General features: G+C 42.0%; 1 protein-coding gene across 12 annotated transcripts in view; it reads left to right on the top strand.

Annotated features, from left to right (window-relative positions):
* CCDC18 (coiled-coil domain containing 18) overlaps positions 1-17,419 on the top strand; it is a 172,711-nt gene that overhangs the window by 132,365 nt on the left and 22,927 nt on the right. For 2 of the 12 annotated variants that reach the window (XM_021090193.1, XM_021090197.1), the window contains one exon: positions 15,719-15,767. The exons of the other annotated variants lie outside the window; for them this stretch is intronic. In XM_021090193.1, coding sequence (XP_020945852.1) covers positions 15,719-15,740 — 22 coding nt within the window. In that variant the 3' untranslated portion in view covers positions 15,741-15,767. Of the gene's footprint in view, positions 1-15,718; positions 15,768-17,419 lie in introns of those variants that run through there. 12 annotated transcript variants of the gene reach the window in all.

Below are 17,419 nucleotides of genomic sequence, written 5' to 3'. Positions count from 1 at the left end.
ATGTAATTGTGGTGTGCCCATGAGAGGAGTTGAGTTCAGGGGCTTCCTGCTTTGCCATTTGGGCCACATTCCCCACAATGGCTGTTTGTTGTTTTTTTTTTTTTTTTAATTTTAAAAGTTTTATTTAAGTACAGTTGACTTATAATGCTGCACAATGGCTGGGTTTCGTCGCAGTCGGCTTTACTTCTCTGTTCCATTTGACCCTGTTCACAACCATGGCTTGATGGTCTATCCTCTCTGACTTATCAGATACCATTGTCTGAGGTCTTCTTGTTTCTTTGGTAATTCTTCTTATCTTGGGTTCCCTCATTGCTTTAGAAGTTGTGATTTCCTTGAACCTCTTCTTTTCTTTCTGATGGGCTTATCTGAATGCCTCATCCATTCTCATGGCTTCATTTAAGATGTGTAGAAACTTTCCCCCATAGACGAATTGCTATTGTTTTGTCCACCGCCATTTCATTTTGTCAAAGTCCTAGCTTATTTTCAATAATTTGTTTTATAGACAAATATTATCTTCCCCAGCTAAAAAAATTTACCTTTGGGAGTTCCTGTCGTGGCGCAGTGGTTAACAAATCTGACTAGGAACCATGAGGTTGCAGGTTCGATCCCTGGCCTCCATCAGTGGGTGAAAGATCTGGCGTTGCCGTGAGCTGTGGTGTAGGTCGCAGATGCGGCTCGGATCCCCGTGTTGCTGTGGCTCTGGCGTAGGCCAGCAGCTACAGCTCTGATTGGACCCCTAGCCTGGGAACCTCCATATGCTGCAGGAGCGGCCCTAGAAAAGGCAAAAACACAAAAAGACAAAAAAAAAAAAAATTTACCTTTGTCGCCAGAGCACCCTGAAAGATCTTCTATGTTAGGATATTAAAATGAAGGTTTTTTTCTTTTTCCTAAAATGTTTTCCCTAAATACTTCCTAAAATGTTTAGTCATTTTTTTCCTGAGATTCTCTTCCTCTAACGGGCATTTTAGGGTCCATATGCAGGGAATCAAAATAACCACTAGAGGGCGCCAGCCACTTACACAATGACTAAATAATACATCCCTTTCTGAACTAAGTTGGAAAAGTCTTCTTGGCAAAAGTCTCACGTGATGTGTTCATAGTCTCTGTTCTTTGTGATTTGTACTGACGTATAAACATGAAGAAAGAGATAGTTATAGCCACACGTATATTTTCCCCAGCATAAAAATTTTTTCTGTGTTCCTCACTATGGGGCAAAAGGCCCAGTTCAGATTTACATTTATCAGCTTTTTTGTTGTTGTTGTCTTTTTTGGCCAAGGATCGACCTTGCACCACAGCAGTGACCCAAGCCATTGCAGGGACCATGCCAGATCCTTAATCTGCTGGATCAGCGAACTCCATCTTTCTCAGCTTTTCTTTGCCTGCTGTTTTGCAGTGTTTTCTCCCCCCCTCAGCTGTGAGGTTCATCACCTTTCTCAGCTGAATGACTCTCAGTGTGTTAACCGACTTCACAGTGATCAGCTTTCTTTCCCCCCTTTCTCTGTTCCCGCTTTTCTCCCTCCCCTCATATATTCTGAAGCATACTTTTCTCTTATTTTTTTATTTTTTCTAATATTTTACCCCTGAAAGCAGTTTTACAAGAAATGGTGAGGTCATGTCATACACGACTCTAGGACTAAGAAAAGCCTAACATAGGCATGAAGTGCAGCCAGAAACGGCCTGCTTGGTAGATACAGCTTCCTTTGAGGCCGGTCTCCCACAGCAGGCACAGGCGCAGGTGGTACCTCATTGTCCCAACAGAAAAGAAATTTCTCCAGGTCTTTCCAGAGGAGAATAAGCAGATGGGTGGCTCTACAGCATCTGGGCATGCGCGTGACAATAATGCACAGCATTTAGCTAAGACAAAGCCATCACCGTCACAGAGGAAAAGACCAGAGAGTCTGTAACTCAGGCAAATACAAGGGCTGCCACATTGGTGAGACCAAAAATCCGTTTATATTAGTTTTGGTGTTCCGCTGTGTCTCAGTGGATTTAGAATCTGACTGCAGTGGGTCATGTTGCGACAGAGGTTCAGGTTCGATCCCCAGCCAGGTGCATTGGTTTGAAAAAGATCTGGTGTTGCCACAGCTGCAGCAAAGATTGCGGGGGTGGCTCAGATTCAATCCCTGGCCTGGGAACCTCCATATGCCATGGGTGTGGCCATTAAAAAAAAGATTATTTTTCATTCTTGAAATAATGCCACAAAGAAAGTCTTGTGGGAATGTATAGTTGCATACTGTGACTCTTTCTAAATGTCCCCAAAGCATCCATTGATCTTTAAAATCCATGATAGTTTTTTTTTGTTTGTTTCGTGTTTTGGTTTTTTGGTTTAGGGCCGCACCCTTGGCAGTATGAAAGTTCCCAGGCTAGGGATTGAATTGGAGCTGCAGCTGCTGACCTACACCACCGACATAACAGCGCTGAATCCTTAACCCACTGAGTGGGGTCAGGGATCGAACATGAGTCCTCATGGATTCTCGTCGGGTTTGTTACCACTGAGCCACAACAGGAACTCCAAAATCCACTACAGCTTTTCATCCCTGAAGTATTAAAATTCTTTTGGCAAGTCTTCCATTTCAATTTACAAATCCTCTAGGGATTAGAAGCTCCTTGTGTTCAGTCATTCATTTATTTTAAAAAATATTATTGTGCCCTTAATTCATGCCAGGAATGGTTTTATATACATTCTGAGAATACAAAGATGAAAAGATAGAATCTCCTAACCTTGAAAAGATTAGCATAGTAGGAAAGATGGCCTTGTAAATAAAGTATAAAATAATAATCTTGCCCTAAATTACCTTTTGCAAGGATGCTTTCTTCCTCTAATATTCTAGAACTACAGAATAAGTAAGCAGACTCTATACCATTTGTAAACCAAAGTCATCTACAAATACTGCACTCTTATTTCTGAGATATGTCTTTAATGCATATAACCATTCTTCCTTTCTTTTCTGATTCTAAGCTTCAGTCGCTTTTCAATGTGTCTGCAATGTGCCAGGCACTGTGCTAGGATGCAGATATGAATAGGATGTTGCCTCTGACTCTCCAGGTTGTTTATTTTACATCTCTCCTCTCCTTAAACTTCCCTCACGTCCTCTTCCCTCCCCCTCAGCTGGTGATCACACTTTACACTTTGTCGAAGGAACAGAAACCATCAGGCAGCAATTACGTCATCTTCTCTCCGCCAAGTCTACCAACCCACCTAACGGGGACTGCTTGTGCTCCCTCCTCCCACCGTGAAGAACATACCCTCCCCTCTCGGGCGCTGGATGGCATGCCTGCCTGGTGGAAGATTCCCTCTCGCCATTATCTGACCTCTTTTCTGCGTCATGCCTTAGCGTTGGCCTCGCGTAACTCCCCCTCGCCTCCACGTCCTCGCCAGCCTCCGCCCTGTATCTCAGCGTCCTTCAGAGTGAGACTCCCCAACCAGTGCTTGTACTTGATCTGCCCACTTTCTCACTTCTCTTTCTCTGTGCACCCCAATCAGATGTTCGTTGCGCTTGTGGAAATGACCATCACATCTGCCACCGATGGCTTCACCTTGCCAAATACAGTATCTGTTCGCAGCGCTCCCTAATTTGACCTCTTGGCTGGATTCGGCAGAGGTGACCATTTCTTCCTGCTTAAAACACCTTCTACTGTTAGCTTCAGCCACATGCTCAGTTTTCCTCCTGCATCGCCGGAACGGCTCCTTTACACCACCTCTAAATGCTAACCTGTGCCCAGTGTCTAGTCTGGGTCTTCTTTCCTTCTTCACTTGGGCTCATTCCATAAGCAGTTATGTCTAGTCTCGGTGCTCTAAATACAGTCTGTATGCTGATGACAGAACCATGTGTCTGTCCCACTCTGATCTCTCCCTAGGTCGCCGCACTTGAGCATCTGGCTGCCTTCTCACATCTCCACTTGCATCTCTTAGTGTATCTGAACTAGAGCAGGAACAAAGCAGAATTGTTGGTCCCCCTCCAGGATGTTTTTCCTGTCCCGTCTTCCCCGCTCACCCCGGGGTTCTTCTCACCACCTCCAGGCCATCTGTCAGCAGGTCTTGTTAGCCCCATCTGCTCGTCGGAACCTGAATCCACTTCTCACCACCACGGCTGCTGCCATCTTGATCCAGGCCACCCTCGTCTCTGGCCTAGGTGACTGCCCTGGCCATCCGACCTTTCTCCAGGTCTACCTTCTTGACCACCACTAGAGAAGCCAGAGAGACACTACAAGAAAATCCCTTCACTGCCCTACTGAAAACCCTCTGACAACTTCCCATTGCCATTAGAATAAACTGAAACGCCTTTCAAAAGCCTCCGAGACTTGCAAAGCTTTCTGGACTCATCTGCTACCCCTCTTACCTTGGTCACTGCATTCTGACCACATGGGCCTGCTGGATAGCCCTCGTTTGATGCCAAATGCATTTCTGTCTCGAGCTTTAGCTCTGATTGTTTCCTATGCCTGAACACTCTTCCCCCAGATCTCTTCCCATGGCTGACTCCTTGTCATTCACTCCCCAGAGCCATCGCTGCAAATGCCGCCTCCTCGGAGCCCCTCATCACTCCATCCAAAGTATTCTGCCCACCCACTTCCTACCCCCAGAGTTATTCTCTACCCCATCACCCTGTTTTATTTTTTCATAAGGCTTACCACCACCTGAAGGTATTTATTTTCCACACTTTTTGATCTCTCTCCTCACTAGACTATAAGGCACAAGGAAGGGCTCTCTGGTCTTTCACTCACCCCTGCATCCCCAGTATATAGCATATAGAGATGCTTAACACACAATTATTAAATAAAAGGTTGAATGAATGAATGAATGAATGGGAAGGCATGAAAACATATAACTACCCCCAGTGATATGAACTGTGGCAGGCAGGACCACTCAAGGAAATGATCCATGAAGACAAATAACTGTGTAATTGCTACATACTGTGTATACACTTGAAAATGTAAGATTGCGTTTATTGTCCAGATCTTTTTAAAAACTTTCCATTGAACGATTCTTTAAGTTGCACAGTGCTTTACAATTTTCAAAACTTCACACACGTAATTTCATGTATCCCATAATAACCCCTTTTTAAGGGGGATGTAGCCCCTCCCCTTCCATCTCCCCATTAGTAAACATCGGATCTGTCCTCTACTTCTGTGAGTCTGCTTCTTTTTTGTTGTATCCACTAGTTTGCTGTATTTTTTAGCCTTCACATATAAGTGATATCATACAGTATTTGTCCTTCTCTATCTGACTTATTTCACTTGGTATAATGCCTTCCAAGCCCATCTATGTTGCTGCAGATGACAAAATGTTATTCTTCTTTATGGCTCAGTAGTATTCACTGTATTTATACCACATCTTCTTTATCCATTCACCTGTTGATGGACATTTAGGTTGCTCCCATACCTTGGCAATTGTAAATAACACTGCTCTAAACATTGGGGTGCATGCATCTTTTTGAATTAGTGTTTCTGTTTTTTTCAGACATACACCAGAGTGGAGTATTATGGGTCATATGGTAGTCCTGTTTTTAGTTTTTTGAGAAATCTCCACACTGCTTTCCACAGAAGCTGAACCAATTGACATTCCCGCCAATGGCGTACAAGGGTTTTCTTTACATCCTTGCCAACACTTGCTGTTTGTGTCCTTTTGATACTAGCCATTCTGACAGGTATGAGATGTCATCTTACCGTGGTTTTGGTTTGCATTTCCCTGATGATTGGCAATGTTGAGCATCTTTTCACATGCCTGTTGGTCATCTGTATGTCTCCTTTGGGTAAATGTCTGTTCGGTTCTTCTGCCCACTTTTTAATCGAGTTTTTTGGCTTTTTTTGATGTTGAGTTGTATGAGCTGTTTATATATTTTGGATATTAACCCTTTATCAGTCATATTAGTTGAAAATATCTTCCCCCATTCATAGGTTATCTTTTTGTTTTGTCAATAGTTTTCTTTGCTATGCAAAAGCTTTTAAGTTTAATTAGGCCCCATTGTTTATTTCTGCTTTTGTTCCCTTTGCTTTAGGAGATGGAGCAAAAAAAATTGCTCCATATGGCATGGGTGCAGCCCTAAAAAGACAGAAAGACAAAAAAATATATTGGTGCAATTCTTGTTAGAAATGTTCTGCCTATGTTTTCCGCTAGGAATTTTATAGTATCCCATCTTACATTTAGGTCTTTCGTTCATTTTGAGTTTATTTTTGTATATGGTGATAGAGAATGTTCTAATTTCTTTTACAAGTAGCTGTCCAGTTTTCCAAGTACCATTTATTGAAGAGATTGTCTTTTCCCTATTGTATTTTCAGATCTTGACTGTTTAAAGATAGTTAAAGCAAACACTTTTCATACAGGAAAAAAAGTCCTTTCTACGTTTCAGCTCCGTGTGGTTTTTCCAAATTAAGGCTCATATCTCACTTCTCACCTCCATTTCTGTCTTATACAACATATTCTTCACAAAAACAATAACAAATGAATAGTTGGAATGATCTGTATCTTTGAGATGCTATAGTTACGTGATGTTTTGCACTTTGTTAACTGCAAGACAATTGTTTTCAAGACTTCTATGGACACCCCGATAGTCACCTCAAAATTAGTAAATGTATTTTAAGAAAATTATCAAAGACTATCATATAGTTTAGGTCTTCTTTTATTTTACAGTCAGGGTTACGAGGGCGTAATTTACACATAGTAAAATGCACGCCTTTTATATATACCGGTCCATGAATTGGGGTGATACAGTCATGTGACCTCCACCACAGTCAAGTTACGGACCATCTCCGTCACCTCAGAGTTCTCTCCTGTGTCTTGGTAATCAGCCGCCTTCCACCGTCCCCTGTCCACCACTGATTTGTTTTCTGTTCCTTTAGGTTTTTTCCTTTTCCAGAATGGAATCATATCGTATATATACTTCTGATGTTTTGGATAATGCTTTTGATATTCATTCGCACTGCATGCCTCAGTAGCTTGTTCCTTTTTATTGCTGAGTCGTATTTCATTACGGGACTGCAGTATGCTTTGTTTGCTCCTTTATATCTTTCTGTTCTGACTATATTTTGAGATATTATATCCAGAAATAGGGTTTTCTGAAAGACAGCTCGGGTTCACTAAATAAATATTTATTGAGCTTCTTCGATGTGCTTATGGATTTTAAGGTGAATAAGATTCAGCTTTCTTTTGAAGGGGAAATAACAGGGCAGGTAAAAGAATGGAGTGTGAACTTTCTGTTATTTTTAGAAAGGCTCTGAGGGCAAGTTTACTGAAAGCTCTTTGAAACATAATTACATAGGCTCTCACAAATCTATTTTTTGGTTCTCTTCACACACTTTATTGTGTGTTCAATTTCTCAGTTAAAATCGCAAGATGGAATAATACGGTAATTCAGGACACAAACTTTAGACCCAGAGTAGCATGGATGAATTACAGTGTTCGCTGTTCGCTGCTTCTTAGATGCTGTGGACTTTGCTGTTAGTTCTTCCCATAACAGCAGCCCCTATTCTTGTGGGAAATGTGCCCTCACACTCTGATTCTTGTGGAAGCCACCATCGTCAGGCACTGACCCCGTGTGTTCTAAACCTGCTTGATTTCCTTGCTTAGCTCTCCCTTCTCCTCCCACCACATTTGCACTCGGACACCCGACCACTCAGTGTTTGTTTTGTGATTCAGAAATAATAGAGCTAGTGTTTTGAATGTTTACTCTATGCCAGGAACTTTGCTAAAGCTTTTAATACATTACCTTATATAACCTTAGGTAATCGCAATGCAGTTATTGCCATTATCCCCATTTTTCACCCTAGAAGTCAAACGTTTAGAGATGTTTGTGAAAGGCACATGGCTGGTACTTCCACATGGTAGTAGAGCCAGCTCCTTCCAAAGCTCTTGCTGTCAGAAGCCAAAATCCCACTAACAACGTAGACGTGTCGGGTAGGGCCTCCGGTCTCCTGCTCTGTGGGTGGGGATGGAGGTGGTATTCAACGTCCTGTTTTACCTCCACTGTGTTTTTGCTTTCCTGGCATCGTGGATTCTGAGTCTCGTTAAATACCGGGTAGTTTTCACTCCTATTTTTAGTGCTTTCGGCAGTGCACAGAGCGCCACAACCTTGTCATCATAGCCTTGAGGGCTTTGATATGATATTTATCTCTTTCAAAATAGACATGACCCATCTAATCTTACTGTCTGTGGTTTGAATGTCTCTTTTAAAAAAAAATTATTGAAGTATAGTTGATTTACAACGTTGTGTTAATTTCTGCCATACAGCAAAATGACTCAGTTTTACATACATATATTCTTTTTCGTATGCTTTTCCATTATGTTTTATCATAGAATATTGAATATCGTTCCCTGCGCTATACAGTAGGACCTTGTTCATCCATCCTGTATGTAATAGTTTGCCTTTGCTAATCCCCCAAACTGCCAGTTCTCCCCTCCTCCATCCCCGCTTCCCCTTAGCAGCCACAAGTTGTTCTCACCATCTACGAGTCTGTTTTTGTTTCATAGCCATGGTGCTATGTATCAGATTTTAGATTCCACACATAAGACCCCTTGACCTTTCTGCCACGTCAGGTTGAAGTGAAAAGAGGACTATCCCTAGAGAGTGCCCCCCTCACAAGAGACTGAATCTGCCAGTGCCTTAATCTTGGACTTTGAGAATTTTAGAAACAAATTTCTATTGTTTGTAAGCCACCCAGTTCATGTGATTTTGTTACAGCAGCCCAGACAGACTAAGACATACACTTGGAGCAGTGTTGTTCAAACTCAAGGACGCAACTCATCAGTGAGTTGTGAAATCAATGTGCTATGTTGTGACCAGCATTTTAAAAACAGGAGAAAAAAAAAGAATGGAAAATATCAGAGTGTATCATATATTAAGGATTAATAGTTTTGTGAAACTTTTGTTTCAATTGTGTATGTATGTGTTGCAATGTAAAATATTTTCTGACTGTAAGTAAGGGTCAAAAAAGTTTGAAAAGACCGTCCTAAAGGAGCCTCCTGGAGTTCCCGTCGTGGTGCAGTGGTTAACGAATCCGACTAGGAACCATAAGGTTGCGGGTTCGATCCCTGACCTTGCTCAGTGGGTTAACGATCTGGCGTTGCCGTGAGCTGTGGTGTAGGTTGCAGACGTGGCTCGGATCCCGCGTTGCTGTGGCTCTGGCGTAAGCCGGGGGCTACAGCTCCGATTCGACCTCTAGCCTGGGAACCTCCATATGCCACGGGAGCGGCCCAAAGAAATAGCAAAAAGATAAAAATAAATAAATAAATAAATAAAAATTTAAAAAAATAAATAAAATAAAATAAAATAAAAATAAAGGAGCCTCCTCTTTGGAATGTCTTCAATTTTATCTCAAGGGAAGATCGTTTTTCATTCTGTGGCTCAACTAAACCACAAATACTGGCATTTGCTAGATTTCACAGTTGAGTAATTGTCTACAGAATTGAAGAAGAGCCTGTAAGTGTCCTAGATCTATGGTAATTTATGATATCAAAAAGCATTTCATCTCAGGTGGAAAATTATTGACCAGCTTCTGCAAAGTGCTTAGAACATTTCTTATCCCCAAAGATAATGTACTCCATTAGGTTTTTCCACCACTAACTCCATACTCCAGGGAGAGGGACTCTGATGGCCCAGCTTAGAAGCAGTGTTAGCCTGGGTCCAGTCGGTAATGGCAGAGGTGGGTGAGAGTTAAGGGCTCACACAGTCTAGTGCCAATAAGCTGGGGCTATAGATGGGGTGGACAGTTAAATCTATGCCTTCTACGAGAATGTGGAGGAAAAGGAATCTTTTCTTCTTTCTTTCTTTCTTCTTGGCCATGCTGTGCAATGGCCTTGATGTGCTTAAGTCCCAGACCAGGGATTGAACTGGGGCTTCAGCAGTGAAAGCACCGAGTTCTAACCACTAGACCACCAGGGAACTCCCCTCATACACTGTTCATGGGAATGTAAATTTGTGCAGCCACTGTGGAAAACAGTGTGGTGGTTTCCCAAAAAACTAAAAATACAACTATAATATAATCCAGCAATTCCACTCCTGGATGTATATTAAAAAACAAACAAACCCCAAAACACTAATTCGAAAAAACACATGCACCCCAAGATTCATAACAAGGTTTGTAATTGTCAAGGTAAGGAAATAACCTAAGTGAAAGACAAATACTGCATGATATCACTTATATGTGGAATCTAAAACATAGCAAACTAGTGACTATAACAAAAAAGAAGCAGACGCAGAGAACAAAGTTGTAGTTACCAGTGGGGAATGGGAATGGGAGAGGGGCAAGATAAGGGTAAGGGGTTGAGAGGTACAAAGTATTATATATAAAATAAGCTATAAGAATATATTGTACAACTTGGGAACTATGGCTAATATTTTATAATAACCGTAAATGGAATATGAGTTAAAAATTGTGACTCACATATCATACATCTGTAACATATAATATTGTACATCAATGATATTTCAGTTTTCAAAAAATAAAAAAAAGCCTCAAAACCGTGCCTACTAGGAGTTCCTATTGTGGCCTAGTGGAAACGAATCTGCCTAGAATCAATTAGGACTTGGGTTTGATCCCTGGCCTTGCTCATTGGGTGGGGGATCTGGCATTGCCATGAGCTGTGGTGTAGGTCACAGACAAGGCCCGGATCCAGCATTGCTGTGGCTGTGGTGTAGGCCAGCAGCTGTAGCTTAGATTCACCCCCTAGCCTGGGAACCTGCCTATGCCACAGGTACAGCCCTAAAAAGAAAAACCAAAAAAACAAAAAACTATGCCTACGAAAGTTAGCATCTGTGTAACTTTTTTCTCCGTTTGTTGAAGATACTCTATGTCAACATTTGGTCACTGGTCCAGTTATTAGGATCATTCTAATGCAGAAACCTCTGAGGCTAAACGAATCACCCTACACTTGATTTAACTTGTTGTCAAGAGCATGAGTGATGATCATTGTACGACCATAAATGTAATAAGTTCATTGAGTAATAAAAAAAAAAAGAGCATAAGTAATTAGGGGCTTTCACAAACTGTCTGGTCCCACCAAGTCCCACAGGGGAAAGGTCCAAGAATCTCTAAATAAAAGGACTAGAGGCTAAACAGCAGGACCCCAGGGAGCTAACTCTAGAGCTCTGAGGCCCAAAATCAGATAACACCTGGGCCCTAACCTCTGCCCATAAATTCCATAAACCAAGGCTTATCCAGCTTCCCACTGATTAGGTCTTAAATCCTTCTGAAAAGACAGTTCCACCTTATCATTCCCATCTTAGCCGTTTGTCTCATCTGTGCCTTTTAAGTGACTACCAGACATTGAGCTGCTTCCTGAGGACACGCTGAAGGATGCATAGACTTAGCCCCTCTCCTGATGCGACTGTCCATCTTCACTGTTGCCTGAGACTCTTACATGCGTCTCCTGCTTTTGTCCTCTACCCCAGTCCTCACTCATGGGCCTCCTTCTTCCTGAAATCCTTGCTGGCTTAGTCCTCAACCACTCTGAAGAGTCACCCAGCAAGGGTGAAAAGAAGAATTATGCTGTGTCTTTCCTAAAAGAAGAAGCATTTTTCTTGCCTATCAGAAATGCAAGAAAAGGGAGTTCCTATTGTGGCTCAGCAGAAACAAACCCGACTACTATGCATGAGGATGCAGGTTCGACCCCTGGCCTCACTCAGTGGGTTAAGGATCAAGTGTGGCCGTGAGCTGTGATGTAGGTCACAGACGGGGCTTGGATCCCTCGTTGCTGTGGCTGTGGTGTAGGCCAGCAGCTGTAGCCCTGATTCAACCCCTAGCCCAGGAACTTCCATACGCCATAAGTGAGGCCCTTAAAAAAAAATAGCCCTAGGAACTATATCTAGTCACTCTTGATGGAGCATGATAATGTGAGAAAAAAGCATGTATATATGAATGTGCCTGGTCACCTTGCTGTACAGTATAAAACTGATAGAACACTGTAAACCAGCTATAATGGGAAAAAAATAAAATCATTTTAAAAAATGCAAAAAAAAAAAAACCCACCAACAAAAAAATGAAAACATTCTTAGGAGTAGCTGAAATACACATCAAGCTTTTTATTTGCTATAGGAGAGCACCAGTTTTAGCTTATGGAAACTTAATTTCAGAAACTTCTTCCTTAACCTATTAACTATTTCATTCAATCCTTAATCTTCTCATCCAGGTCCTAACAAGACAGAAATATTTTGGGTCCAACAATAGCAGCTAGGAGAGTGGTGTTACCAGCCAGGGAGGTATTGAATATACAAATATTTCGGTGTATGGTAAGGCTGCTGACTTACGAGATGTCTCTAAAGTAACTTATTATGGTCAATAACTAAGCCACATATACTTGAGAGTGATGTTTTAAATAAATTAGGGTGGGTTCATGGTTTTTTTCTGTAATCAAACATTCAAAATAATATATTTTTGAACCCTTCTTAAATATATGCCAGGTATTATGGTAGGCACTGAGCACACAGCACTGAGCAGTCAGACCGTTGAAAAGGTTGTCCGTATTCACCGTATATAATTCCTCTCCTTCTTTTCTAAACCTACTGTAATAAAGCGTTTCAGACACAATCCCTCTGACACTGGTTTTGTCAGGATCACCGGAAACTGATGTCTCCATGTTAAATCCCAGCGTCAATCCCCCATTACTTGAGATAGCAGCAGCATTTCACACAGTTGCTCACTCCCTGCTCCTTGAAATGTTTTCTTCTCTTGACTTCAGAGACATTGCACCCTCTTGGTGTTCTTTCTTCTGTCCTCTCAGTTCCCCTGAGGTCACTAGGCCAGATCAAAAAGTACATGCAAACCACTTGACTGAAGTGCTGGACAGCTTTAAAAGGGAGTTATAGAATCATTCCTTTAATGCCTTCCATTCTTCAGTAAGGTATAATTTGTAAACAGGAAAATGTGCATGTCTGATATTTAATACGTGTATATACCAGTGTAAATAACACTCAGATCAAGATATCACCCCAGAAAGTCCCATTGTGCCCCTTTCTAGCCACCCCAACCCGAAGAAAACCAATCTTCTACATTCTGTCATCAAAGAGGAGTTTGCTTATGCTTGAAATGCCATATAAAGGGAGTAATGCAGTTTGTACCGTTTGTGTCATGTTTGGTGTTTGGCTCCATCCATGTGGTTGCAGGTATCGGTAGTTTGTCCTGCTTCATTGCCGAGTAGTATTCCACTGGGTAACCGTGATACAGTTGTTTCCTTGCTCTTATTGGCCAGGTAGGTTGTTTTCTGATTTGGGCTTCTGTAAATAAAGCTCCTATAAACAGTTGCCTTTTTGCTGATAGACACTTTTCTCTTGAGTGTCTGAAAGTGGAATTGCTGGGTTATAAGGTAGGTGTGTGTTTACCTTTATTTTAAAAACTGCCAAGCATGGAGCTCCCATTGTGGCACAGCGGAATGAATCCGACTAGGAACCATGAGGTTACGGGTTTGATCCCTGGCCTTGCTCAGTGGGTTAAGGATCTGGCGTTGCCGTGAGCTGTGGTGTAGGTCATAGATGTGGCTCAGATCTGGCATTGCTGTGGCTGTGGTGTAGGCCAGCAGTTGCAGCTCCGATTAGCCTGGGAACATCCATATGCCACAGGTGCGGCCCTAAAAAGACAAAAGACATAAATAAATAAACAAACAAACAAATAAATAAATAAAAAGTAAATAAAAACCGCCACACACTTTCCTCAAGCAGTTTGAACCACTTGACATTCCCGCCAGCATCACACGGTAGTTGCGACTGTTCCCCCTTCTTGCCACCGTGTATTAATGGAGCGGGCAGGGCCTCCTTTCTGTCCCACCAGCCGGTCCCCTCAATCTCCTTGTGAACGACTGAGCTGAAGGGCTAGAACTTTCCAAGGGAGTTATGGAGTCAGTCTTCAAATCTGAGTCCTACTGGTGGGTGTAGAGTGGGATTTCACTGTGGTTTGAATTTGAATTTTTCTGATGACGAGTGATGTTTGGCATTTTCAGGATTTAGGCCATTTCAATATCTTCTTCGTGAAATGGTGGTTTAAAATCTTGCCTATGTTTATAGTTTTGTTTTTCACTTTTTGGTGTTGAGTTGTAGGACTCTGAATATGAGTTTTCAGGTATATGCACAATGAATATTTCCTCCTGGTTTGCAGTTTGCCTTTTTACTTTTTTTTTTTTTTTCCGGCCACACCCACAGCATGCAGAAATCTCCCTGGCCAGGGATGGAACCTGTACCACAGCAGCCATTCGAGCCACAGCTGTGACAACACTTCATCCTTAACCCACTGAACCACCATGGGACTCCCCTTTTTTACTTTCTTAATGATATATTTTAACAAGTTGAAGTTTTAAATTTTGATAAAGTCAAACATCCGATTCTTCATTTATGGTTAATACTTTATGTGCTCTGCCAAGAATGCTTTGTCTGTGCCAAGGGACTGTGTGGTTTTTCGCGTGTGTTTTAGCTTAGAAGACTTAGTGTGTGGGTTTTCACGTTTAATTCTACAATGCTGATTCAGGGACTGTCAGTGCCTCGGGTCACAGCAGCTGCTGCCTAACCTGTCTCTGGGCTTCCATCCTCACTCTTCCTCTTGTCCCTTCTCAACCAGCAGCCAGAGTTCCCCTTTATAAACAGGATTCAGCTCAGTCATTCCTCTGACTGAAAACTCTAGTGACTTTCCATTTCATTCATGATAAAAGCCAATTTTTTTTTTTTTGTCTTTTTAGGGCTTCACCCACGGCATATGGAGGTTTCCAGGCTAGGGGTCGAATCGGAGCTGTAGCCACCGGCCTACACCAGAGCCACAGCAACTCGGGATTCAAGCCTCGTCTGCAACCTACACCACAGCTCACAGCAACGCCAGATCCTTAACCCACTGAGCAAGGCCTGGAATTGAACCCGCAACCTCATGGTTCCTAGTTGGATTCGTCGTTAACCACTGCTCCAGGATGGGAACTCCGAGCCAAATCTTTCTATTTGTTTATTTTTTATGTGTTTGTTGCTTGTCCTCCTTCACTAGAACATAAGCTCTGTGGGGGCGGTAGCACTGTCTGTCTCATGCACAGCTGATTTTCTAGTAGGTAGAACAATAGAGGCCACAAAATAGACACACAATAAATGTTCATTTAAATTGGCTATTTCTTTATTCTGCAAGTAGGTTGAGAGACGGTGGGGAGAGGAGGGGAAATCCTCTTTTCCTCTGTGGTATAGAGCATAAAGTGTTTGGCCGCTAGAAACACATGGGACAGGAATTTCAGAAAGGTAATGAATCATTCTAGAGTCTTCTCTCATTGTTCAAATGGTGTGCTTCTTTCTTCTCTCTCTCTCTCTTTTTTTTTTTTTTTTTTTTTTTTTTTTTTTTTTGCTACACGCACAACATGTAGGAGTTCCTGGGCCAGGGATTGAACCTGTGCCACAGCAGTGACAATGCTGGATCTTTAACCTGCTGAGCCATCAGGGAACTCCAGGTGTGCTTTTTTCTTAAAAAATCAATAGTTGAAAGCTTTATCGAGTTTACCCTAATTTTTCTTTGACCCACCTTTCCTACTTTCATTTGGATTGATAAAGGTTTACAAATTCTCACAAAAAAAAAAAAAGAAAGCTTTATCGTTTTGATGCTGATGAATGTTTCCTAAAAAGTAACTTTATGGAAGAAAGAATTTGATTGTTTACCTTGATAGATAGAACTGGCTTTCAAAAACACCAGTCTCACATCTTTTACAATTCTGGCCTAGAATTGATTTCCCTTAATTCACTGCTTTTGTTTTTTGTTTTCCTCCCTCTCTTTAAAGGATCTGCTCTATCTGGCCCTGAAAAAAACAGGACCAAACTCAGAAAAGCGTAAGTATGAATGCTTGCTTTCATTCATTCATGTGGCCTCTCGTTATAGTGGCAAGTGAGTCCTCACATGTGCCCATGCCACACGCCTATCTCTGTTTCTCTTCACTGAAGCCGAGATGTTTCACAAGAATTAAATTCACGTTTTGGGAGTTCCCATCATGGCTCAGTGGTTAATGAATCCAACTAGAAACCATGAGGTTGCGAGTTCGATCCCTGGCCTTGCTCAATGGGTTAAGAATCCGGCGTTGCTGTGGTTGTGGTGTAGGCCAGCGCCTACAGCTCTAATTAGACCCCTAGCCTGGGAACCTCCATATGCCACAGGAGCGGCCCTAGAAAAGGCAAAAAGACAAAAAAAAAAAAAAATCATGTTTTGGTATCCATGCTTCTCTCTCTTTTTCCCATGAGCAGTCTATGGCTTTTGCGAGGCATATTTTTCTTAAATGTGTTTGTCATTTTCTACACTTGAACAAAAAGCTCTATTCAAAGTATAGCTGGATAAAATTTATTTTCTTGCTCAACTTTTTTAAATGATGCTTTCTTAAAATGACTCATAAACATTTTTCATTAATTCATTTTTATTGGCTCACATATATACCACTCCTCCACGATGTTGCTATGAACTAAATATGAATTTATGAAGGTGATAAAAGGAGTCATTAAACCAAGAACAACTTCTGACAGATGAAAGCACTGTTAATTATTTTTCCTTAGAGAAATGCACACATATGCATAACAACACAGCTTTTGGAAACCAGATGAACGTGCTGGACATGCTGAACCAGTTCTAGTCTATTCCAAAAGTAGAAAGCAACATGTGTGAGTCATTTCTGAGGCATTTCAGAAAGCCAAATATGTTTCTGTGGAATATCACATGTTAATAACTTCATGCAAGCTTTTGTTTAGCCTTTTTGCAAAGACCTAAATGCCATTTACAAGTGTGAGTAAAGAACCAAAATGGGAGGAGTTCCCATAGTGATACAGCGGAAACGAATCAGACCAGAAACCATGAGGTTGTGGGTTCGATCCCTGGCCTCGCTCAGTGGGTTACAGATCTGGCGTTGCTGAGAGCTGTGGTGTAAGTCGCAGACACGGCTCAGATCTGGTGTGGCTGTGGCTGTCACTGTGGCTACAGCTCCGACTGGACCCCTAGCCTAGGAACCTCCACATGCCTCGGGTGTGGCCCTAAAAAAACAAAAAAACAAAACAAAAAGAACCAGAATGGACCTGAACATGCAACCATAACTGGTCAGCAGCCAGATAAACTCCTATGGGGCCCTTGCACCTTGTCCAAACACAGACTTTTAAGAACAAGCCTCTACTCATACGTGTGTTGACAGAGCAAAGGGCTTGAAGAAATTAAATGTGGCTCCAGCCTCTTGTAGCCTGCACCTGATCTGGAAACTTGATTAGGGAGTTTGCTTTCAGAGTTGTCTACATTGGGTGAACCACGTATGCCGGAGGAAGGGACACAGTATCTCTCTGTGTGTCTGTGATTATTTTCTTTTTGAAAAGCTGTTGCGGAGCTGGGAGTTTTCCTGATCTATTTTCTCACCTCCAAGCAGATCTGGATATAAACTATTCCTAGACTAAATACTGGCTTAATTAATTGTGAATTTCCGAAGAAGATTCCACAGTTTGCATTAGGATGCAGC

The sequence above is a fragment of the Sus scrofa genome, chromosome 4, assembly GCF_000003025.6.
Source record: "Sus scrofa isolate TJ Tabasco breed Duroc chromosome 4, Sscrofa11.1, whole genome shotgun sequence".
Taxonomy (NCBI): domain Eukaryota; kingdom Metazoa; phylum Chordata; class Mammalia; order Artiodactyla; family Suidae; genus Sus; species Sus scrofa.
The sequence above is the reverse complement of the archived record's forward strand: the minus strand, read 5'-3'. Positions and strand labels throughout refer to the sequence as shown.